The 27,400-nt window shown below is 31.7% G+C and overlaps 1 protein-coding gene across 5 annotated transcripts; it reads right to left on the reverse strand.

Annotated features, from left to right (window-relative positions):
- Positions 1–3,112: 3,112 nt before the first annotated feature.
- LOC100248044 (uncharacterized) lies at positions 3,113–27,181 on the reverse strand. 5 transcript variants are annotated; one of them, XM_059735441.1, is made up of 8 exons: positions 27,001–27,181; positions 26,642–26,856; positions 25,521–26,000; positions 25,253–25,438; positions 12,797–12,913; positions 4,532–4,579; positions 4,024–4,445; positions 3,113–3,934 (listed from the first exon to the last, which is right to left on the reverse strand). In XM_059735441.1, the coding sequence occupies exons 2-8, from the start codon at positions 26,781–26,783 to the stop codon at positions 3,320–3,322; spliced, it is 2,010 nt and encodes a 669-aa protein (XP_059591424.1). In that variant the 5' UTR covers positions 26,784–26,856; positions 27,001–27,181; the 3' UTR covers positions 3,113–3,319. The 5 variants fall into 5 exon arrangements, with proteins under 5 accessions (XP_059591424.1, XP_059591426.1, XP_059591423.1 ...); XM_059735443.1 differs by lacking the exon at positions 12,797–12,913; XM_059735440.1 differs by having other exon boundaries at positions 26,642–27,180.
- Between the last annotated feature and the right edge of the window lie 219 nt (positions 27,182–27,400).

Genomic DNA, 27,400 nt, shown 5'->3' on the forward strand with positions numbered 1-27,400 from the left:
TTCCACTCCAACTCAAAGACATTGAAATGGTATCAAACATATATTGTGCTATCTTTGCAGAACTATTGATGTGGGTCTATTTTACTCAAGGGAATCAAGTAAAAATTGCATAAATATACAGATGCAGGATACTTTTCATATCCACATAAAGGTAGGTCACAAACAGGGTATATGGTTAATTGCAATGATACTACTATTTCATGGAGATTTGTCAAACAAATAATGATGGCCACATTATCAAATCATTCAAAAATTCTTGTAATTCGTGAAGCAAGTTGTGAATGTATATGACTAAGATCTATAATCCAATATATTCGGGAACCATGTGGACTCTTATCTATCAAGAGTGATCCGACAATATTATTTGAAAATAATGTTGCATGCATTGCACAAATAACAGGGGGTCATATTAAAAGAGATAGAACTAAACACATTTCATCAAATTTCTTTTATACACATGAACATCAAAAGAGTGGTGAAATTGATGTGTAACAAATACGCTCAAGTGATAATCTAGTAGATTTATTCACAAAGTCATTGCCAACCTCAACATTCAAGAAGTTAATACACAAGATTGGAATGCATCAACTCAAGGATATCGACATGAGGGTGAGTATGCTTGTAAAAGGATGTTAGTGTACTATACTTTTTTTCCCTTCGTCTAGGTTTTATCCCGTTAGGTTTTACTAGCAAGGTTTTTAATGAGACAGTCCTAACATATCAAGAGCAACTTAAAGAATTATTAGAATATTGTACTCTTTTTCCTTCGCTAGGTTTTTCCTATAGGGTTTTTTACTAGCAAGGTTTTAATGAGACATATTCTTCTAATGTGGTGGACATCCAAGGAAAAGTGTTATAAATGAAGTAATGAATACCACCACATTTATTATATTAAATCTTCATTAATATTATTTATGACTTCCATTAATATTCATTAATGGAAGCCATTTGGAAAGCTTATAAAACAGTTTCCAATCCCCTATAAGATGTATCCCAAGGAAAGAAAGAAATCCTCTCTCTTATTCTTTATGTATTTCATTCTTTCAACTCAATTAATTCTCTTTTCTGGTTCTTTCCTCCCCATTATATTATTATTAAAATAGTATATAGTTGTTCTCTGTTTTTATTTGCATTGCATTTATCCTCGTTTTACAACACTTATTTTTTTCTTTTCTCTATTTTTTTCTTCTTCTAGTTATTATTATTATTATTATTATTATTATTATTATTATTATTATTATTATTGTTGTTGTTGTTGTTATTGTTATTTTATAAACATAATATAACCTATCAAAAAATAATAATAATAATAATAACACATATATAAATAATATAATAATTAATTTACAAATTATTGTTTCATTAGTTATTATTATTGTTATTATTATTATAATTATTATTTCAAAAAATTTTAAATATTATGTATAACTTATACAATAAGAATAATAATAAAATAATTTTACAAATATTGTTTCATTCATGTATTGAAGACAAAGTTTTCTTATATAAACTTTCATAAATTATCAATTGTTTTTTACAATATGATTATTAAGAAAATATTACAATAAAAAATTAGTATTGATAATTATGAAAAAACAAAATTAAAGCATGTGTTATTGTACTTTTAGTGTACTTATATTGTAATTTCAATGCATAACTATGACACATACATTTTGGAACAAACTTATTAGTGTTCGAAGCATTGTCTTTATTCTACTATATTGATTTCTATATTAGTAAGGCATCCCAATGAATTAGCATCATATACTAGATGCATTCTTATCAGCAATAATTCTTATAATGAAACTCATACACCTTATAAAAAAAATGTCTTATAAGGTTAATTTATAGTAGATGAAATATTAAAAAATATATAAAATATGTGACAGCCATTCATCAATGCTTGTTTAAAAGGAAAATTTTAAAATAAAGTTAGGTTATGCAGTAATGTATAAGACATTTAAAGTATTCATGTTGTAAGATCATTATATTTTTGTGGTACGTGTACATTGGCTTTTATATTAATACATAATATCGGTGTACTAGCATTATACATTTAATGAATCATTATTGTGCATGATTTTTATAATAAACCTATAAGTTTTAAGAATTAGATGAAAGAAAAATTATATTCTAAGATTGGTTTATAATCAATGACATTATAATAATAAAAATATGAATAATGATACATATGGAATATTAATGATATAAAACTAATATCATAAATAATAATATTAATAATATGTTAATAATGATGATAATAATAAATATATAATTATAATTTTTTTTTAATAAATAACATAGTTAGTCTTAACATAGAGTAAATAAAGCACAAAAGGTTGAAAAGAAAAGTAGAAAAGTAAAGTTATATGGGAGTAGAAGGAAAAGACAAAATGATGTAATTGGAATTATGGAATGATCAAATTATCAAACTATAACTTGTGAATTTGACAAGACTTTGAGACTTGGTGACCCTTGAGGGAGCTTATCATCACTTTGAGCTAGGTGACCATTTTTTTTAAAAAAAAAAATCGAAAATAAAGGCCATGAAAAATTTATTTATAAAGAATAATAACAATTTTGTATTTTTTTTATACAAATTAGATATTTAATTTATTAGAATAATTTTGGTGGTAATGACAAACAAAATAACTCCTTAAATAGGTGAAATAATTCATTTTCTCAATTTTATATGCAAAAGTATTTTAAAACAAAAAGGATAATACATTATTTTTGTTCATCAATCCACATTTTGACTTCCATTTTAAAATCCATCTATAAAAATCTCTCTTTATAAATATCTGCCTAGATTGCCTAATCATCTATTTGTTCATTGTCTATAACTTCTTGCCTGATTATCAATTTAGATGTTCATATTTGCGTATATTTATTCATTCCACCATGGATTTTGTTGGCTTATTTGTAATGTATACAATTTTGATGAATTGTTTGATTATTTGAGAACCGAATTTCCCCTAACCCACCAATAAAATGCAAGTAAAAGTCCGACCAAGAGGGGTGTTCTTGGCCGGTGGCCTTCCTGATAAGTCACCTTAGCCGTAGACTAGATTTAGATTTTGCAATCACTATCATCTTGACCAATCTAGCCATGTACCAAAAAGTCAATTTTGCCAAGTTTAAAAAGTTTGCTTTAAGCCTGTTCATCATAATTGACAGAAGTTAGAATTACAATGAAATATCTAGGAGAAAATGTCCGCAGGAGCAGAGAGAGAGAGTAAAGGCAATACATTCAGTCATGAATTTGATGCAAATCCCAAAGTACGTAATTGTGTCGAATACTCTCACCATGATTGTCGATCTATCGGATCAGACGATTACTATGTTTGCCAAAAATGCCTGGGCCGTATGTGGAATAAATCAATTCCACAAGGAGGGGAAACTGCAAAATTCCGTACAAGGTCACAGGCAAACAGGCTAATGCAGCCAAGGTAATAAGAATCCATGCCTTCTTTTCACCAAAGAGAAGATAGATTGCGCTACTGTAGGCTATCATCATGAATGTTACGGAGAGGAATAGAGTAACAAGGCCAAATATCAACCTCCTGGGAAGGGCAAAAAGAAAATCATCTTCTGCATATCGTGCCGTGAGAATGGATAGGCATATCAGCACCGAAGCAATGGATAGGAAGAGGGAAAGAGAATCCGAAGCTGCAAAAACTTTGAAGGCCTTTTCTTTGGAGAAATTTGGTATGCCAGTATCATCATGGTTGCCACCCGGGATGGTAATTGCTGCTGCAAACACTACAGTAGCAATAAGCGCTGCTGCTAATGCGTAACATTTTGCTGTGCCTTTCATCCATTTCTCCCCTTCTTTTATCAACTTTTCATGTTCCTTTATAAATACCATTTTCGGTTTATCTTTGTTTTCGTTCTCAGATTCACTGAAGGCTCTCGGGGCATATTTTTCAATTTCCTGTGTAAAAATCAAAATGTTTCTAAGATACAGAAAAAGAGTGGATATGTATAAGAAAATTAATTCCCCTTCAAAACAAAAATTATTACCTTAAACCAATGTAACTCGCGTTGCATTTGTAGAGCTGCACCAGAAACGAGACTGAGCCGGTGCGGAGGGGCCAATTTTCCAGCCAAATGCAAGATATTACCGTTATTTGAATCATCTTCGGTTCGTATTATAAGTTGTCTATGCATACCGGTTTCGCAGATGAGGTTGAAAATCTTTTCATAACGATTTAATACTGCCAATTTGAATACATCCTCATCCAGATACTCGAGTGCATAAGGATATGACTTTATAATCTCTTCCAGAATCTCGGGAATCCCATATTTTGCCCCATTAATGAATGATTGTCTAAATATTTTCTTCGCTCTTGATACTTCCAAAACTTCAGTACATAGGTGGTTAAGTAATTGAAGAGTCAGAGTATGCATTGTTTTTGTTTCTTGGATGTGCTTGATGGGTGGTACTGCAATTAAAATTATATTAAGGACAACATAACATTGAATTCAAGACTTTTACATGCTTTAGTGGTAGTTTTGTTGTGTTCCTTACCTAACCATCCAACCAGTTCCCAGAATATTGCATTCGCCTTTTGGCAAGCTGTGTGCAACGTAAAATTGAAGCAGTTCAGATGCAAAAGCAGGACTAACAGAAGAAAAAACAAAAAAGCAACCCTGAACCAAGTACCAATTAAACACTAATCTAAATTAAAGTGATCGTGAGAAGTTGCCAACTCATATTGACTGGTGTAAAGTTTTTTGGGGATTCAATAGGTTTCATATATTTCCCTTAAACCGTCACACTTGAATTTAAAGGCTAGAATGAAGAAGCCTAATGAAACTTGGTACAAGCTCAATTACTTGACTTCTTATTAATTAACCAGGAGCATCAGGTGACAAGATATTCACAAAATCTATCAGAGCAATGAAAATTGTGTATCCTGCATAAATCTCTGAGTAGTAGAGTATTATCCATTGGAATTTGATTGTAGAGCTGATTTCAAATCCATTACTCTAACTTAAAAGGATAAAAAATGAAGACAATTTTGTGAGGACAAATTAAAATTGTGAGGACCTCGAATTCAACAAATTAGCATTTCTCTACTGAGTGCAATTTGGCAAATTGGTTTGACCTAACTCGAATCTCGGTGAAGTTGAGAAACCATTTTTAGTACTCAAGTTAGGATTTGGTCGAGTTTCTCAACCAAAAGTTAATTTTGGTTGAGCTCAATTTTGGGCTGAGTTTAAACCAATGCTTCAACAATCTAAGCTGAATTAAACTCCATTAATATTTTATAATATTTGTAGAATGTATTACTATATAATAATATCAAATTTTTTTATAAAATAAGTTTAAGGGAAAAATCATCAAAATTTATTAAGCTAACTCTCAGAAATTTGCCCACCCCCTTGTGAACACTATTTGGAAGGAAAATTAATTAGGAAGTCTCTTAAGCAAGCCAGAAAGGTATCTTGTCCTTTGTATCCCATGCATTCAAAAGTACAGGGACTAATGAACACCCAAGCATGGTGCCTACTACTTCATCACATTTACGGATGGTTATATCTACAAGTCGAAAGATTTGCTTTGATTTAGATGTTATATGAATATTGTAAAAAAATTGAAAAGAAAAAACTATTACAACATTAAGGATAAATCATGGACATGAGTATCCATTGAAGAGTTTTAAAAAACTCTATGATGAAAAGGAAATCCAAAGAACAATCAATAGCTTCAAGGACTCCATAGTAAAATGGTTGAACTGAAAAAAGTAACCATAAACTTTTGGATATGGTTCACTCAAAAAGGCACAACCCAACTATCTAACATCTTTCGGGGTGGGAAAGGAGGGTTAGTATTTTGATTGCAACTTAAATCTTGAATAGAATGCCCTCAAAATCAATTACTTCAAATCCATATAGTTAAGAAGCCAAACATAACTCACTTGTGATCCTAAGGGTTAGCAGGTTTAGTTCATGTAAATTCTCATAGATATTGTGCTATAAAGGAAACAAGTGCACTTTCATTAGATATTCTAATAAATCAAAGGTTGTGTGATGCTTAGTGAACAACTCAATGGGAGTATAATTGAAATTAAGTTATATGAATATAATTTCTTATAGGATGATATTTTGAGTAAAGGAGCATTGAATAGGAGTCTCAATTTATTTGAGGCAACTAAACCAAAGGAAAATACTATGATATCTCATATCGAATAAGGGAAAAAGTTCTTGACATCATATATATATATATATATATATGAGCTTCTCTTAATTATTTAGACACATTTTAATGTTATGAGGGCTCTTTGAGCCTAAAGTCGATAGTATATATTTACACAGTTGGGAGTGAGTTGTTACAAATGGTATCAAAGTGTATCCTCAACCATGGTATGAGAGTTTGTTTGTTTGGTCCTGTAATCATATGGGACACAAATGAGGACTTTATGTCTTCATGGGGGTGATTATGATATGCTACATTGAATAGGGAAAAAAGTTCTTAGAATTATATATGTAAGAGCTCTTCTTAGCCATGAAAACGTGTTTTAAATCTCTGAGGTCCCTTTGAGTTCAGAGTAAACAATATCTACTTGATTGGGAGTGAGTTGTTATAGATGTTAAAGATCTTGCTAAGGATATGAGTGACTCGACAAGATAGTAACTTTGAGTAGTAACTTGCCCCTACTAGATTATGCCACTAAGTGTGATTTTACCATTACATATTAATTCACTAGATTTAGATGTGTGTGGGGAAAAACTTGGAACTATCTCATCATTGTAATTGTGGGCATTAAGGTGAAGCTTTCATGTTTGCATCATAAGATCATGATGTTAGGATAGATTCTTTAAAAGCATGATATGATGTAACCATAAATGGAGTTCATTAATACTTACATTATGACTTCAATTTTCTATTTACTATCCTATTTATGAATTATGTATGTTAAGCATTCAAACCTACATCACTTGCATGTACATGACTTGAGTGAATTAGGAGTTACATGGAAAATCTAAGTCATAGATTCCTTGCAAGTTAATGACTCATTCACAACTGGTTCATGGACTTCAATAATCCATTTGAGGGATGACTTGCCCTAGTCATTAGGATGGGTTTCCCATGGTCAGTGTACTAGTGTGTTTAGTTATGTTGGGAAACCTATATCTCTCCATTCCTATAACCCTAGATTGTATATGTGCATGCAAAATACCTTAGGGCTCTAAATCCTATGCAACATAAGCAAAAATCAAAATTTTAACATTCTATAATCTAGAGAAAAGTTATTAAAAACTTTGAGAAAATAAAAGGCTAATCTTAATAGAAAACACCCAAGAGGGGGGGGGGGGGGGGGGGAGGGAGGGGAGGGGTGAATTGGGTTTTAAAAAATATTTTTCAAACACAACAAATTCAAGCAAAGGAAACACAAATATAAAGAGATAAGGTTAGAAAGAGTAAACTCAGATTTTATAGTGGTTCAACACTTGTTTACCTATGTCCACTCTCCTCAACCTCCTAACTAAGTGAAGGTTCCACTATACTTGAAGCTTCAACCAAGCTTTTAATCACCTTTACACTTGGATTCCAACTTCAATGGGCTATTACACAATCCCTTCAAGTCTTAACTCACTTGAAGCTTTTAACACTCAAATAATAAGTTCGAATCTCTCAACCTAGCTCAACAAGGGCTCAAATACAACTTAAATGTTAGGAAGAATCACAAAGGTGCACTAAGGAATATGCAAATGGAGATTTAATGCACTAAGGAAAGAATGAGAGCTTTTGAGGCAAGAACAAGTAGGTAGACAAATAAATGCAGGTGTTCTCTACCTCATAAATGAAGTGGAGTTCTCAATTTATACGTTTCTAGCCTTGGGAGCCAAAAATGTCAAAAAGTAGTATTGATCAGTTGAGTTGAGGGTCAACCGGTTTACTAACCATTAGACAATAAATGCATGGTAGGTGACCATTACGCCTTGACTAATCCTTGACCAAACCTCGATCGGATCTCGACCGAGAAGGCATATCCCTCGACCAAGAATGCAAAGCTACAAGAAGAGAGAATATTTTTTGCATTTCTCAATCAGACCTTGATCAAGAAGGTGTAATCAGTCGACCGGTGCCCTAACCGGTTGAGCCGGTTGACCAGTGCCTTGACCAATTCACCATTTTTGGCTTGAAAACCTCTTTTATATATATATATATATATATATATATTCTTTTCTCTTCTAACACTTAGGCAAGGTATTTAGGTAAATTAATATGCCACTTTTGAAACAATTTGCCTAAGGTTCATTTGATAAAACTAGGGTTTTGACGGAAATGTAACTTTAATGCCTAAACCGAGTTTTTAAAGAGCATGAAAAGATATGAAATCCTAAGTGCACCATGCATTCATCTTACATATGTTTCATATTATTAAAGGGTCTTTTAATTGTCTTTATCTTGCATCCATTGGGTCCTTTGATTAATTTCCAAACTAATACCTAAAATTCTTTATAATTCAAACCAATTAACAACTTAACCATGGTTTGTTATCATCAAAACGCAATTAGGAGAACCCTTGGGCTAACAAATCTTACCTTTGATTTGAATGGTTCTCAAATCAATTCTACTGAATAAAGATGAAGCCTAAAGAGTCTAGAGGTCTCATACACCAAAAATATTTTGCTTGATGACTTGATCCATGATCTTGGCACTCCAAAATGTGGGCTTTGGAAAAGAGGAATCCTAGGCTCTCTCTCTAGATGTAGAAGACGATTGTCTCTCAAAAAGTGATTGGAACCCTAACCCTTAGAGGGTATTTATAGCGTTGCCCTACTAGGCTTAAATGACTTGAGCCCACTAAGGCTTGGGTCACTTAATCTTGTCTAAAATGGGTCCTAATTGATTAATTAACCATATAGGGTCATCTAATTAATCAATTCATGTCAATGAGATAATAAAGAGAAAGTAAAAAATATAAATAATACATTTATAAATAAATCTCTATTTGTTACATCATGTCACTCTTTTTAGGACTCAATTCTAATAGTTTACACATTAAATAGGATTTACAGTGAGTCAGACATTGGTCATTAGGTAGTCTTGACTTCACCAAGCTGTTATGTTGTATAAGCTCTCAACCTTGAGAGAATATTGCTAAGGTATTCAATGGCTTTAACCCATGAGTGAGACCCTAAAGTGGTCATATATTCTCTATAGATTGGGTCACTATGATTGAGGCATGTGATAATAGGTATTCTCAAGATAAGCACCACGATATCTTAGGGGTTTGAGACATTATGTCCCCTTAGGTGATCCTAAGGACATGTGATCATGAAAATTGTGGCCACAATAATTCCTTAAGTGGAATTTGATGTATGCTCTTAGAGAGATATTGTATGTCAATTGATCACATAATAGGAGGATCTAAGACTCAAGGATTGTAGAGGTAGTCTTGAGAGGTTGATAACATTCATCTTGTTAAATTATGAATACCAATTCATGGGGAGCTTGCATGCAATTGTTAGTAGGTCGTAGACTGAAGTTTTTTATCTCGATCTAATATCATAAGGATACTAAAGTGTAGTTGACTCTTTATAGTTAGATTTTGAGTCAACTTTAAAATTGGATTTTAGGGGAGCCAACACTTCCCTACGGGTCCTAGTGGTTCCCACTCAAACTCATATTCCTTGGTAAAAAATATTTGAGGAATAGTTGGATTCTTTATTTATATGTGTGTATAAGAGCATTTTGGTAAATACGGAAGGTTGCACTAGTACATATAAATAGCGTTTTTAGATTCGAATAATTAATTAATTGGAGCTCAATAGAACAAATTAGTTAATTAGGACCCAATGAGTTAGATTAAGTAACCCAAACGTAAGATGAGCTCAAGTCACTCAAGCTAAGAGGTAAGCCTATATAAACTCCTTAAAGGGTTTAAGACTTAGTACTTTTCATCCATTCAATCTTCTATCTTAATATCTTAATAAAACCAAAATGAGAGTGTAGAGTATAAAAATAAAAATGAAAAAGAACTTCTCATGAGAAGTGAGGTTTGCCTCAACTCTCCTTATTCAAACCATTATCACATCTTTGGATTTGAAATTATATCAAATAAACATTCAAATTGTTTTTCTCAATGGAGAACTAAATAAGAAGATCTATATAGATCAACTGACTTGTTTTATGGCAACTAAATAGAAAGGCAAAGTTAACAACTACAAAGGTCCATTTATAACTTACAATAATCATCTAAACAATGGTATATTACACTAATGGGTTTATGATGGTCTAAGAACACTATTGCATGTTTGTTAAATGGTGTAAGGGTAGATTCTATATTCTATTTTTTGTATACGAATGAAATGTTGGTTAGGGATGATAATGAGATGGTTGTCTCTAAAGTGTGGTGGTCGTCAACTTTTAAAATGAACAACATGCTTAAAGCAAACTATGTGTTCAAAGTTATGATCCTAATCAATCAATCAAGAAGACTTTTTGGTTTGTTTTACAAATCATACACAATGAATATTCTTGAAAAAATTCTAGAAGTAAAATTGAAAATCTATTGGCATTCATATAGAGAAAGATAAGACCTTAAGCTTTAACATGTGTCATAAGACTTTAGATGAATAGGAAAAGATCACTCAAGGTTCCTATATGCTAGCATTGTTAGTAGCTTAAAGTATCCAATGATGTGCACATGAACTAATACTTGTTATATAATTAGGCTAGTAGCTTCCAATTAGATCTAAACCTTGTTTACGAAAAAGCAATGAACTGGATGATTTCGTACCTCAAAGTCACCATAGGCTATATAATTTGCTATTAAGGATTGAATTTGGACTTGATTAGCTATGACAATGATAATTGATGTAGCATCATAAATGAACCCAAATCCACATATGGTTATAATTTTATATATGCTCTATGATGTTAGCATATATTGGTGAAATAGAAAACAATCATGTATAACATTGTCTAACATGCATGGAGTTGGGAGTACATTACTTGTCGTTTAGGAAAGTGACTAGTTTATGATGTTCATACATATTTTTCACAATATTGCTTGTTCTTTTGAGCATACTACTATTTATTGTGATAGCATGGTAACTTTAGCCTATGTCAAAGACCCCCCCAAGTATCATAGTTGAACCAATCACATCAATCTTAAATATTAGTTTATATGAGACATGGTTACATAGGAACATATTTCTACTTGATGCATGGTTAAAAATCCCACCCTCCCCTCCCCCCTTGTTAACTAAGCTAATACGTAAAGATGTTTATTAGGGTCAAGTTGAGAGCATTGGATTATGTAGATAATGATTACATAGGAGTTAAGTTAAGAGAATTTGATCATGTAGATTATGATTACATATTGTATATTTCAATTAACCATTATACCTATGATTTATTCATTGTCCAATCTTGTTTGATGGTGGCATTTAATTATTTGTTTTACTTTATCGACATGCACTTTCATTACTTTGCGCAACTGAAACATAATGAGTCTAAACCACTTAGATAGTGTGTTAGGTCATTGATATTTGTAGTACTCCTTTTGTATCCAATATGACTTACATGTTAGTAGCGACCAAGTATAGATAGTCCTATTGTCTACATTTGTAATGGAGTCAATTGCCAAATCTTGTTAATGTAGTGCTTGATTTAGTAAGCATGTGCAAAACTTCAATTCTTTACTTGATGTAATTAAACTAAGATTTGTATGATATAGAATATCTAAGGTACACTCATAATGAAGATCTCCATGTTAGCATGTATATTCATACTATATCTTCTTCGCAATCAAACAAGAATGAATGAATATATTCCTAGCTACTTCCTCATCTTGTGCATTAATCTTATAGGTCATTATATATGCTAACTTTTATGCCCTTGTGATTTTCAGTCATAAGTTACATATATGGTGTAGTTTGAAATATTTTTCTAAGGGGATTAACCATGTTTAACTCAATGTGAATAAATGTGTTTAAGATATAACGAGACACCTTTTAGGGATGAATTACACTGGTTAAAATGAAATTTAGTTTAATACTCTTACACCTTTCTTATCAATGTGTTCAAAAGTTGTACAATCCATTAGTCAATATAAACATGGATGGTAATGATATAGTTAAGAGAAATGCATGATGTTATTTTGCCTACTGTGCATGAGTGGGAGACAATGGAGTTTCTATTTCATGAGATACTCTTAGTAGAACTTCATCAACTAAGAACTTGAGAGTAAGTTGCATACTTATCAGTTAAGATTCCTCTTGTGGGAGGAGGTTCATATTAGATTTGGTGAGAATCTATAAGAGTTGTTTGTCTTTTTGTAATTCCAATTCAACTCCTTTTGCATGTTTTCAATTTAGTTTGTGGCAGTTGTTAAATACTTCTACTTTAGTTTTTAGCAATTATAATTTTTTAAAGCTTGCTATTTAGGTTTAGATTTACTGTATGCTTATTAGATATCTTAATTCTTATTGTATTCTCCTTGGTTAATAATCTTCCAATTTGATCGTGGAGTTCAAAGATTTTAACCAAAATAGGGATTAGGGTTTTCAAAGTTAGGAAAAGTATTTAATATAATTAATTTTTGAATAAGTTTGCAAGCTAAATCTTTCAATTGAACCTAATGAGTTTACATACTAAATCTCTTATTTTCGGCCTTGGTTGTTTCCACTCTTTGCAATTTAATTAGTTTTTTTTTTCAAATATATATATATATATATTTATAATTCATTTTGTGTACCTATATACTCATGTTTTTGAGTAATTATGAGTTGTATTGTTATATTTAGTAGAATTTGACAAACTAAAAATACTTACCTTTGAACAATTGAGTCCAACAACACATTTGTGTGGATAGTTCATAGCTACCAACTTGATTCTTCATGCCTCCTCTATTAGGTTGACTAAGAAAATGGTTTAATTTCACAAGAACACCTTAAGAATAAAAATGTCAAGAAAAAAGGAAGGAAAATTATGCTTCATCTAATTTGACTCCAAGACTTAAAGGAAAAAACATAATAATATAATAGTTATTATAATGAATATAATAAAAAGAAAATTTGTCATGTTCTTCCCAATACTCATAAAACCCCTTTCAATGAAACTTTGTAAGCTATACTAATACAAAATAATGGTCCATATAGTAAAAGCTCAATAAATGAATGTTTGATAAATTAATAATCTTACTTATAAAACAAAATATTCTAGTCTTAACTCAAGCCAATGTACTAAATTAGTAATCTTGCTAAATGCATAAGATAAAAATATTTTCAAAAATCTTTAAGGGCTTAAGAAATATAAACTAATAATTGATGAAGTATAAACAAAAAATCATAGTATAGCAAATAGAACTTCATAATATAGTATTAAGTAATTTTTTATAACTTTTATTTTTCTAAATTCACTTCTTTTAGAATTATTACATATTTGAAATAGCTTTATCTTTTACAACATTAAGTTTTGATGCCACATCTTTGTTGGGGAGTCTTTTTTTCTTTTACAATCAATAACTATTTTTTTTTTCTTCAGTCTCTCAGGTTTCTATGTATTAACTTTTTACCACGTGTACTATTTTTAAATTTATAAGTCATACATGTACAAATAATGTACAATAACAACATAATACTCTTCATCAATTAATAAATAACCATTTATCTATAAATTAATAACCTTGCTAAGATCATTTTTTTTCTTGGTCCTAAGAGTATTATTTTATAAGAGTTTTTCTCTATATAGTTCCTTCATTGTAGGAATTTCTTTAGGTTAATATTACTAAAGTTGTAATTTAGAAAAAAAAAAATATTATGGAAACTAAGAGAAATTTGAAAGCTATAAATTAGTGTTTTATATCATTCTTTTTTCCTATGAATGCCAAAGCCATTGTCAAATAAAAAGAGTAAATAAAGTAATTAATCAAGTAATTAGTTGAAAGCGAAATAGGTGACTTAAAACTATTGCTTTGGTACATGTTTGTTTGAGGTATAGTAGATCGTAAGAAATAAAATCCTCTAGCTATGTTTATTTGATAGAATAAAAAAGTGAGTGTGTGGTTGCTCTACAGGAGAAGACCACACGTTAGCCAAAGAATAAGTAACTAGAAAGCTTACACAAGTGTTAAATGATCAATTTCTCACCTAAGCACATTAATGAGAACTAAATGTTGAATTAAACCATACTCATGCACCCATACTAAGACCCATGCCTCCATGTGGGGAGACCCTAATTGGTCCCTAAAAGGAGAAGTTTAATAATGGCCACATCCTCTATGCCATGTTAGTATTCCAAAAACATAGAAAGTTAACCTTTGAGTTGATGCTTATTTGTCTGGTAGTTTCCACATTCTTCTTACTAAATTGACATTTGAAGGCTCTACGACCATAAGGAGCCTAGAGTGCTCCCTTTAGGTTCCTTATGATTGTAAGGTCCTAACCATCCATTGAAGTAAGAAAGTGAACTAAGAGTTGGAAAAATGGTGTCATCTATGGTGAAGATACAAAAATTCAGCTCACCAAAAAATCACAATAAAGCTACTAAAAAACACCCCACCCCTAGGCAAAGACCTTCATTTAAGTACTCCTTGAGGTCTACCCAAATCAAAGACCTAACGTTGAAGAAATGAAGTCAACTAAACTTGGTTTCATGCATGATAAGGTTGAAAAGCCTGCATAAAAACCTACAGAAAGCTTGCTCCTTTATAAGAATAACCTGAACCTACAAGGGAAGAAGACCTATAAAAGGAAATCATAAACAACAAAGAAAAAAAAGTCCCTCCCTCCTTTGAAAAAGATTTCTTTGAATGCAGAAACCTATTTTTTTTGTATCAAAAAATTGGTGGAATAAAAATTTTCAATTATCTATAAAGAGTTTTAGCTTCTTCATATGGGAATGCATTAAAAGCCTTGAAGACATTGTTTAGATCTATAGCAATAATTGGGCAATAGAAAACTATGCAATAGAGTTTTGGTAGGGAAATGCAATCATGATAGAAATGAAGTGGAGCAATGAGTGAGAACAAACCCTTCAATAGATGGAAGAGCTCATTAAAATAAGTGACTAACTCACTCAAGAAAATGTTGCCTTTAGGGTAAGGGTAGACAAATACCAATGTGATTTTGACCAAAAACTCTCATTGGCAAGCACCAATAAGATGCAAGTTAATGAATAATAGTTATCGAAGCAACTAGACCAACATCTAGATTAAATTGGGAGAGAAAGGTGGGAGAAACATTAATTAAACTAACCAAACAGACCACCTTGCCAAAGGCCCCAATGCTCTAAGGGATTCTTGCCACCAGAGCTACCACAAAATGCATAATCTTGGTGAATAAGGTGATTGAGCCCAAGTCCCTTTAGAAGGAGAATGAGGCCATATGAGAGTTTTCCCTCCCTAAGTTCAATTTCTTTCAATGAAACTAAAGACACCCTAGACTATTCATGCATTTCTATGCATGTGATAATCTTAGAGAAGGGAAACGATCGACTTTTATGCAAAATCTTCCCCTCCATCCTCCAAGGACTAACTTTATTTTGTCTTTATCAACTTACCTTAGAGTTTGTTCCTAATATCGAGACCCTAAGGGTGAAGTCTACCTCTTAGTACATGCACTTAAAAAGACAAAATAAAAGCCTCAAATAACCCAAGGTAGTTATAGCTACCATTCATGGTGGATCATCTACTAGATTTGAGCAACTAGGCAAGGTATCAAGATGTTACAGAAGCATATGGCGATTGAAGCAAAAGTCCTCACATCCTTGCATGAAGCAACTACCACTTGCCCACATGTCATATGCTTCTCTAATAAAGGCTTAAGAGGAGTCCAAACCCTGCTCAAGATCCATTGGTTATTACTTTAAGAATTATTGACTACAACATGCACCTATTCTTAGTTGACCTAACGAATTTAGTTAACATGCTAAATATATTAGCCCATCTATGAACAAGTGAATATGGACGAAGGAAAACTAGTGTCAAGTCTAGGGTCATTGGTGGGACTAGACAAAGTCCTATGTGGCTCAACTGGGGAAGTCGCCCTAATGGTTCCAATTGGTTGTTGCCATATAATGACACAATTCTTTGTTATGGATATCCTTTTCCCGATAATGCCATTATGGGATGACCATGGATATAAAACCTAAGAGGAACACTATTCACATACCATCACACCATTAAATTCCTAATACTACAAGGAATATGGGAAATATATCAAGACTAGGTGGCATCATGAGTATGCTACACCATAGCCCTTAAAGCGGTCATCAAGTGCATCAACTGGGACCCTTAGGAAGTTCATAAATCAAAAATCAAATACAAATTAGTAGGTGACCCGAGAAGGCAATTAGAGAACCTAAGGAGTCATTATTCTAGAGCCCCTAAACCTAGGAGGTTCCTTCTAGCCCATGCAAAAAAAAAAAAGAAAAAGGATTCAGATGGCTACTAGAAAAGAACACATCTTTACTAGGAAACTACAAGACATTGTGGGCATCGATCCCCAAGTTACATCTCATCGACTCAACATAAACCCTAGTGGTTAGCTCCTTAAAGACATTAGATTGTGAAAAAAAGGTATCTAGGCTCTTATATGCTAGATTTGGTCATCTAGGTCTTCTAACAACAAATAGAAGTTAGTATGCTAGTGTACATTAATAAAATGTTAGTAACAAGTAAGAAGAGGAATGAGTACTTGATCGACCTCCTAAGAACATTTCAAGCTCTTCAAAAGTATTAAATGAAGCTAAATCAGTGAAGTGCACCTTTAATGTAGGGTATGGAAAGTTCCTTAGGTACTTGGTTATATACAAAGGAATGAAAGCTAACCCAGGCCAAATAAAATCAACTTTGGAGATACCAATGACCAAAAGGGCTAGAGAAGTCCAAAAGCTAACTAACAAGATTGGTTCTTGAAATAGATTTATATATTGAACAACAACTATGTGTCACCCTTTCTTCGACATTAGCAAGAAGGGAAAATGGACTAAAAGAACCAAAAAATGCAACTAAGCCTATGAATCACTAAAGCATTACATGATGCTAACCCCCATTCTAGATAAACCCTAGGATAAGGAGGTCTTACAAGGTCTCGATAGCAGTAGTAAGTGGAGTGTTATCTCAAAAAAAGAGGAAAAGAGGAGCAACCAATGTACTATATCTAACAGACCCTCTTAGATGTGGAAACCTGAGATATTTATAAATATTGAAAAATTGGTGCTTGCCCTTTAGATCACCACATTGAAGCTTCAATGTTACTTCCAAGCGCATGTTATTAAGGTAAGAACTAAGTGATGAGAACTCAAACTTAATACTTTAATGGCTTTAAAGAGCCTACTTTAGTGTATTTGAGGTACTAAAAAATTAACCTAAGGTTTTGTTTTTTTTATAACACCTTAGAAAATTATGTTTGATGCATTCTGTGACCGTTCTACATGTTTTAAGGTGTTTTTTTGTTAGGATAGAATCCTTAAAAGCATGACATGATGTAATAAATTTGGAATTCATTATTTATTTAATGATGTTCTAGTTTCACTTTTATCTATCCTTATTCCATGTATTGTACTTTATGAGTATTCTTGCCTACATATTTTGCATTGTACATGACTTAGGTGCATTAGGAGTTGCACAGAAGATTTAAGTCATGGGTTTCTTGCAAATAGATTATTTGTTCAGAGTCGGTTCATGAGCCTAGGCAAACCATTAGAGGTTGTAGAGCACCACCTCCTAATTGGAGGGATGGTTAGTCTTGGCCATGGGATGAGTTTCCCATGATAAGTGCACTAGTGTGTATGGTTGCACATTGGATGGGACCTATGGTGAGTTATGACTTAAGCCTATCAAGTAGTCATGACTCCACCGAGCTGTTTCATTGTATTATCTCTCAACCTTGAGAGAATATTGAGTTTGTGCTAAAGTTAATAATGGCTTTGATTTATGGGTGAGGTCGTAAGTTGATCATATATTCCCTATGGATTAGGTCAATGTTGATGGAAGTCGGTAACAATAGGTATTCTTAATAAAGGCACCATGATATCTCTTAGGATTGAGACAGTGTGTCCCATTGGGTGATCATAAGGAGGTGTGTTCATGGAAACTATGGCTATAGTAGTTCCTTAAGTGGAATTTGACATAGACTCTTTGAGATTTAAGATATGTTAATTGAACACACAATAGGAAGATTTGTAGCTCAAGGATGGTAGAAGTAGTCTTGAAAAGCTGATGGCTTTCACCTTGTTAGACTACGAACACCAATTCATGGGGAGACTAAACATAATGGACAGTAGGTCACGGACCCGAGCACTTAGTGTCTTCGTTGTTAGTTACATAGGATACCGGAGTTTAGTTGATTCTCTATAGTGCGATATTGAATCAACTTTAAAATTGGACTATGAGGGATCCATGGTATTCCTATAGGTCCCAATGGCCCCCGCTATGAGCTTATATACCTTGTTGGAATGGGTAATGAGGGTTGGATTGACTCTAGGTTCACTTTTGTGCATAAGGGCATTTTGGTAATTATGTAAGGTTATATAGGAGTAAATGAACAAGGCCTCTAGATTAGGCTAATTGATTAATTAGTAGGTCCTATTAGGTTAATTAATCAATTAGAACCCATTTTGGGCTAGATTAAGTGACACAACCCAAGTGGGCTCAAGTCACTTAAGCCCACTTAGAAACCCTATAAATACCCCTTAGGAGTTAGGGTTTCCATAACTTTTGTCTTCCATCATCCAGAGAGATAGAGAGTCATAGCCTTCACCCTCTTTTCCTCCTCATTGGAAATGTGCCAAGATCAAGGTTCAAGTCATCGGGCGGAAGACTTCGAGTTTACGAGACTTCTGGGATTTCAATTTTCATCTTCACCATGTGGATTTGATTCGAGAACACCTGAATCTAATGTATAGTTTTTGTTAGCACTTTTTGAATCCTTTTAAAGTATAAAAATGTTATTTTTCCGTTGTGCATAGGATTTAGAAAAAACCTAAGATATTTATGCATGTTCCTAACCTGATTCGGACTAGGGAAACAGAGAGAGATTCAGGTTTTTCCCATCATTTTTGGTGCAATAGAACCTTGTTAGGAACTCATAGAGACAAAAATGCCCAAGTAAGGAGGAAATACAGATTGCACACCCAAAAGGTGTGCAAGACTCAATCATGCACTTCTTTCTTTGTGTAGAGCCACATAGTGCACCTCCCATGTATACCTTAAAGACTAAACATACAAGACCTCTCTAATGCTTTGGACCAAATTTTATACCCTATTCAAGCAACTCAATCTACAAACCTCTTAAGTGCTTTAAGCCAAGATGTTGTGCACCCCCTCACTTGAGTCAACAGGATGTGTAGTAGTGCAACCCCTTGATGTCATCTAAATTACAAACCATTCTTACCTCTACAATAGCTAAGTACTTAATAATTCTTCTAATGATTGGCTCACCCACCAAAGTAGTATGTTGTTCATACCTCAAAGTCTTCAATTGTACTACCAAAATGTACTCTGACCAAATTACATAGAGAAAAAGGTGCAACTACCGACCATAAGCTAACACATCAAGAATGAAGGTGGGTTGATTGTAATGACAAAGGACTTGACCCTTAGTATAAGAAGAGACAAGTCTAGAGGAGTGGTGTCGGAGTATTAGAATGACCGGGAAGGGAGGGGGGGCATTTTTTTGTATATAAATGGAGGATTGTGAATATACAAGTGGAAGCAAATTATAGAAAGTGAAATTGTAGATAAGTTTTTCTTCTTATAGGAAGAGAAGTAGGAATAAGAGTAACTTAATGTAATTTAAGTTTTTAGTTTTCCACTGTAATCTTTTCTTTTCATTATAAACTTTCCCTAATTTCTAGTTTAATGAATTTTCTAATCTTTTTAATTATTCTTACATTTCAGTTTTTCAATTTCAACTTACAAATTTGCATTTTTAGTTCTTTACTTAATTTTTAACATGCTTAGATAACCTTTAACACTCTAAGGGGTGAGAGGAGCTCAAGTCTCCCATATCTTAGTTTAGCTGTCTATTGGTTTATCTGTGCATTAGTTACAAACAATATGATCTCTATCAGTAGTTATAATGACCAAAACAAGTAACCATGGGGAAAAAGTCTATGTTGCATTGGTTGTGAGCATTGTAAGTCAAGCAACTTTGGAAGCATACTTAGGCATTGTTTTAATGATTCTTTCAACTAAGTATAGGCCTATTGCCATGAAAAGAATCTTATCTAAATCATTTGGTTGTAAGGATATATATATATATATATAAAGAGCAATTAGAGAGAGATTAACCTTTTTAAGGTGGTTCTTGTTCATTTGAAGCAGGAAACCTTTTTTGTATAAATCCTTGCTTTGAGCCTAAATCTGAAAGCATAAGTTTAAAGCCTTGTTGGTGAGTTGTATCTGAAAGTGGTGATCCTAGTGAATCTCTAGGTTTGAGGTTTTCTTTCCTTTAATTTTCTATCTTTTAAACTTTGTGTGTGTATGTCCTTTTTATTTATAAAATCATTTTTCTAATCTTTTAGCTGCCATTCACACTCCTGAAGCTATTACCTTAGTTGCTACCAATTTAAAGTTCCTTGTGGAGGCAACCTAACAACTATACCACTATTAATTTTTTTATTTTTTGGTTAAGGAGTTGAGAGTTTCAATGAATGATCTAGTTTAATTTCTCTTTGTAAAACTTAACTGTTAAATATATTTCCAAGTTTTGATAAAAGAAATGAACTAGAGAATGACAAACCAAAAATTAGTGTCGTCACTAGGGAACTTTCAACATTGATGACTCTAGGTATTTTTGTGTATATGCTTGTTGTTTTAGAAGCTTAACAAGTATATTTCACCCATTCCCCACCTATCTTTTAGTTGGATTTTTTTCTTTTTTTACTTAATTTGTTTTCTTTGGATTTTCTTTTTATTCTCAGTTTTCATTTTTAGTTGTTAAATCCAACATTTCAAACATTTTCTTTAAAGTGATATGATGTCACTACAAGAAAAAAGAGATATGGTGACATTTATAATGAGTCATTATAAACATAGGGTGTCGCTACAACATAGCGTCACCTTATCCACTGACACCATAGAGGGTACCAATTGGTGACGTATTTGGAAGCGACACCAAAGCAAATAAATGGTGACACATTCAGAAGCGACACCATATATTTTTAGTTATACTTAATTTAGTTATATATAAGGTGTCATATTAAATGCATCACCTTTTAGTTATGGTGTCACATTAAATGCATCACCTTTGAGTTATGGTGTCACATCATTGTAAATGATTATGGAAGATATGGTTGTTTTTTATTAATTAGCCTGTTGATTTTTGTAATGCTTATTAACAAATAAGATCAACTTATGTATATTTTGTCCATAAATATAATAATCATATCATATTTAACTTATATTTTCGTAATGCTTATGGATTAACCTGTAATACATTACATCATGCAGTGATATTTGTATATCAAATGTTTACAAAATGATAGTACATCAAACCCACCGAAACTAAAAAAAAAAAAGTGAATACATATTAAAATATGATTTAGAAATGTTAAGCATTCCAACATTCATGTATACCTGCATTTCATATGCATAAAACCGGCTAATCATAAAATGACACAAGAGTTGCATCCAAAAACCCAAAATTCTCAATACCAAATAAAGTAACATTGATGTCCTATAATATATGACATAAGAGTCACATCTAAAAACCCAAAATGTTGTTGTTTCTTTCTCCTTTCTTTTTATTCTTCATAATGTCTTCCCAAGAGTGTATACCTGCATTTCATAGTTTAATGAGATTTAGAGTTTTATTGAAAATAAAAATTAATTGATGTTATAAAAAATAAACAAATCTAAGTACTAATGTTTTCTTTTTTTCTTTTTCCCATTTTGATATAAAAATAATTTGTAAAGAATAAGTAATGTTATACAATACCAATGGAAAATTCATATAACAACTAAGAGACTCGCCATGCATGATCATGATTTATCAATATGATTCATAATTAGTTATAACACAAAAGAAGTTAATTCTCCTCTAATTTCATCAAATTCTACTTGAGAATATGATATTTTTTTTTAGTTTTTTGTTTATCATAAAACTGAAATCAAATGAGAATAACATTAATATTATAATAATTAGAAGTATGAAACTAAGTACAATTCATTAAATGAGTAAAATATTTAATACAATAATTGTAAAATCAACAATTATCTCTTTAATGAATCTCATAACAAAGCAGTCACATTTGAACTCAAATAAAAACAATTCAAGAAAATAAAAAATAAAGAAAAACTAGAAAATAAAAAAATAAATCTAAAATTTTAGAAAATAGTAATCTTCCACTTAAAATCTGCACTTTTTAAATTTATTTTTTATAATTCATTGTGCTTTTAAAAATCATTTTTAACATTTAATTCTTTTTATATATTTTTTTATTTCTTGGAAGGATTTTTTTAATTTCAATATTTTTTTAATGTTCATTTTGTGAAATAACAATGTCCATTAAATTTCATCTCAATTATATAAAATAAAATTTTAGTAACAAAATATAAAAATGTTTTCAACTACTAATATGAGAGGACATGATATTATAACAAGCTTGAAGATTGTGTATATAAGACAAAAAACCTAATTCATTATTAAAAAATATTAAGAAAAAAATTAGTATGAGAAAGAATTAAAGAACCTTTCATAAAAATTATTAATTTTTCAGTCATAACTCCAATTAATATTTATTTTTTCTAATTAAAATAATTAATAAAAAATTTGGATATGAAAAATATGTTCAAATAAAAATAATAAAAGATTAAAAACATCAAAGGAAAAGATATTCAATATTTTAAATTTTACTTTTGATAATCTTTAGATCAATAAATTATCAAATATCTTTTTAGAAAAAGGAAAAATGAAGAAAATGAAGAGTTTTATGGAAGGGATTGGAAAATTTTTTGTAATAAAAGGATTTTATAGAAATTTCCTAACCTTGAAAGGAAAATTTCATCATCAATTTCAAATTACTCCAAAATTTGGTCAATGCATATAAACAATAAGAAAAGAAGACAAAAATAAAACAAATTTTTAGAATCCTTTTGAGGGAGATGACAATATTGAGAATAATTTTCTCAAAAATTATGGAAGGAAAATTTATGTAATAAAAGGATTTTATAGAAATTTTTTAACCTTGAAAGAGAAATTTCATCATCAATCTCAAATTACTCTAAATTTTGGTGAACACATATAAAAACAATAAGAAAAGAAGGTAAAAATAAAAATAAAAAAACATATTTTAAGGATTAAGTAAAATATGAATAGAACAAGATGAGATATTAACCATAATACCATGTAAAAGAATTTTAAAAAAAAAAATCAAAATATGAGATTTGATCATTTTTATAATTATAAAAAATTTCATTCCTATTTAAATTTTAAAAAACAATTCATTTTCATTAATAAATAGAAAATAAAATTAATTTCTCATTGTTAATTCCAACATTCTAAACCAACTCCAACATGAGATGGAAACTATTTCATTTTTCCTTTTGTGGGAGATGACAATATTGAGAATAATTTTCTAAAAAATTATTTTTCAAATATCACCAATACATATCCTCATCACAATATACTATAATATTCCTAGAAAACAAACATAAAATCTCATCAAAAGAAATTTCTTATAAGATCAAAAGAAAATTTCATACTGTAAAATGTTTATCCCTCATTTTGAGTATGAAAGATATTAAAAAATCATTCATTTATCATATTTTCATTCGTTTTGGGGTTTGTGGATTTAACAATGAAATAAAAGATATGGTGGAATGCTAAACCTAATTTTTACTTTCCTGCAACTCAATAAAAAAAACACTATTTACACAATCTACATTACAAATATACCAAATCAATGAATGTAAATCAGTTATGCTAATAAAGATTTTGGTTTTAATAAAAAAGAAAAAGAAAATGATAGATCTAAGAGATTTTGGGTTACCTGAGAGTCCATGAAGTAGAGAAGAGCAGTTGTGTGTGAACTATGGGTGTGAGAAGAGAGGTAGAAGAAAGTTATGGTTATGGGTTATGGAATGAGATTTTTTTGGATTGTGGGAATGTGGAAACAATGAGTTTTTTTTATATACAATCATTATTCTCAAAGTGGGCCCATTTAGTTATAATATTTTAAAATTTTTATTTTATATGGTGTCACTTTTTTAAAACTGACACTAAACTTAAAATTAATATCATCTATCCTAATTAAAAATTTTTATATGATGTGTCACCTTTATGAATTTTAATTCATATGGTGTCATTATTTTAAAAGTGACACCATAAATAGTGACACCATAAATTATTTTTGTTGTAGTGTGTATTAGGGAAATGATTTTAAAGGAAGGGTACTAAGAGTGAGTTTGAGAGTGATTCTATGAAGTGTTTCTAACATTTCTAACACTTGAGTGATAAAATGATGATCTTCAAGGCATCATCAGAGGGCTTCTCAATATCTCTTCTACTGAAAAAAATTTCTTGACTGAAAGTGGCTCTTAACTAGAGGGGAGGGCATCCCAAAAATTTTAGGAAACCATGAAGAAAAATTTATCAAAATGGATGCTTCCAATCTACCTGTGGGAAGTAAAGAAAAAGTGAAGAGCCATTGGTTAGCTAGAAGCTAGCCAAAAACTTGTAAATAGCTTTCATTTTTTATTTTCTTTATTATTTTTGTTTTTATTGCTTTGGCCAATTTAGTGTGTAGGAGTACCATCATAAGAACTCAAGTATAAATTTCTCTATACTCTATTGGTTTTATCATGCTTCAGAGTAGGTGTACATTGTTAGCACCAGGAAAGTGTAGGACATATAGGAATTGCGCACTTTTGAGGTTTGCTAACCCAACTTGTATGATGACTTAAATTGCGTATCTCAAATTGTACACTTTGAAAGCATGACTGAAACTCCACACCCTAAGAGATTAATTTAAGCGCAACTAAAAACTGCACACCTTTAAGCAACCATTGATATTGCCCAGCTTAAATTACACACCATAAGCACGCCATCCATAATAAAAATGCCTTCCCAAATAAAACCATAATTGCTTAGAGACTTTTGTCCACCCCACCATCATATCAATTGAGCATTTGAAGCCAACCAAACTAATTATTATCCAAAGACAGAAAATTAATTAAACAGGATTAGTATAAAAGAAAATAACTTGACTTATAAACAAAAGCAAGGGAGATGCAATGGCAAACACAAAGCAATTTAAAAGGGGCAAGCGAGTAAAGAAACTAACAGTGATATATTATGAGTTGCCATAAGTTGAAGTGACTTCCACTTCGGAAAGCCCAAGGCCTTTTAGCCAATACCGTCAAAGGGGCTTTATCATCATCAGAATAAATATCATCATCAGAATCTTTAGCATCACCGAAATTGCATGTGGCAAGGTCAGGATAACGTTTAACCAGATACAGTGCTACATCTGCATATTATAAAATTGTACATGGGAACCCGACAGTAATTCATATCAAGAAAATAGATAGGGGATGGTAAATATAGCTCACCATGAAACCCCACCATTAGTGCTCTGCGCAGAAGTTCGATTCCAGGCGAATTTGAGAAAGGATATGGATCTACATCATCTCTGGTGACGCTAAATAAATATAAAGTCAGCTCTTTATGACCATACCTAACAGCGCTGTGAAGAGGCGCTAAATTGCTGTGGCTGCAGATATTGGGCAAGCTTGGGTTTTTGTTCACTAACAACTTGGCTGCTTTTATATTGCCAGCCCTTGCAGCTTTGAAAAGGGCAGTGGCGCCATCAGAATCTCGCAGAGCCAGTGCCTCTCTTGGGACAAACTCAACCAACTTCTCCACGAAACCCATTCTGGCCTCTCCTAACTCAACTGCTATGTGAAGCATTGGGGAATCATCTGTTCCGATCGGAGCGGAGAATGATTTTGGATCATCCTCCAATAATTTTGAAGCACTTTTCCAGTCACCATTGAGCACAGCTTTGTGCAGTTCCAAGTAGTAGATTAATTCTGGTTCATAGAATTCTGCAGTCACAAAACCAAAAGAAGTATAGGTCAGCCTAGATTTCCCTGATATGTATATTTCTTCAACGTTCACAACATCCTAATACTAAAATTATTTATAAAAAATAAATCATTTCAGTTATGTTTGGTTCTTAAAAAATTTGACAAAAAATAAAAGGGAAAGAAAGTAAATTAAAAAAATAGAAGGTAAGAAAGAGTGAAATAAAATAGATCCAAAATCAATAAATTATTTATTTTTATATGCTACTCATTTCACTTATTTTAACTATTCAATATAAAAATTAAATAATTTAAAATTTCATAAATTTATAATTAATTTAAATTATATTTGATTTTCTTAAATATTTTCCTCAATACAACCAAATATGAGAAAATCATTTTCCTTGATATCTTTTTTTTGCTAATTATTTTCTTGGGCTTCTTTGTTTACCTCTAATCAACATCTTTATATCTTTCAATAATAGTTTGAACCTCCAATAAGCTACACGAATTAAAATTTAATTTTCTTCCATTTTTTTTTTTAACAGCAGGTTGTAAAACACTTCTACTTGTATACTAATTATGCCCAAAAGTTGCAGGAGGACCTCAAACGGAAATGGACATGAACATGGTTTTCAGCATCTTACCGGAGCTACTAGTCCTTTGCAAAGATGAAGATAAAACCGCTGAAACATTTTCATCAGTATCCTGCGCCATATTGATGCTGCTACAGTTAGGATTGTTTGGGCTGTCATCGATTACCGAGAGTGGTAATGAAGAGGAAGCCATTACAGTGAACTCCTCATCATGCTCAGCAATGTCCGTGTTACTGTTTTTAGGACTGTTTGCGCTGTTGTCATTTCTAAGACGTAGTGAAGAAGAAGAAGCCATTACAACAAATTCCTTATCGTTCTTATAGTCATTGCCATGTTTAGCGAAGTTATTCTAATGTGTAATAGAAAACCTAAACAAAATCTGCAGTTGACAAAGGTCAAAATTAACTTACCTCGCAGATGGATTTGTTATCCATGATAGAAGATTATATTTAACTATATCGAGGCAGGGAAGATACTCTCATCCAAAGAGAAACAACAGCAGCCCTTTTTCCTACTGTCTTCAAAAGATACAGGAAATAGGCCAGGAACCATTGAAGCATAACAGGTGCAATGGTAGAGTCTTCCAAGTCAACTTTGTTTATTTAGTTGAGTAATTGGTAAGCACTAGATAGCGTTGAAACGTTATGACTGGTGGATGAAAATGGAAAATAATAGGCATATATGATTTATTCATATATAAAATAAACAACGAAAATTAGGGGGTAACTTCGAGCTGTTTGTTTTCACATGATTTCTTCTCTCCGTGTTGCTGGGCATGGATCTCCACTGACATAGAAGCAACTAGGTCTT

This window comes from Vitis vinifera, chromosome 19 (genome assembly GCF_030704535.1).
Source record: "Vitis vinifera cultivar Pinot Noir 40024 chromosome 19, ASM3070453v1".
NCBI classification, from domain to species: domain Eukaryota; kingdom Viridiplantae; phylum Streptophyta; class Magnoliopsida; order Vitales; family Vitaceae; genus Vitis; species Vitis vinifera.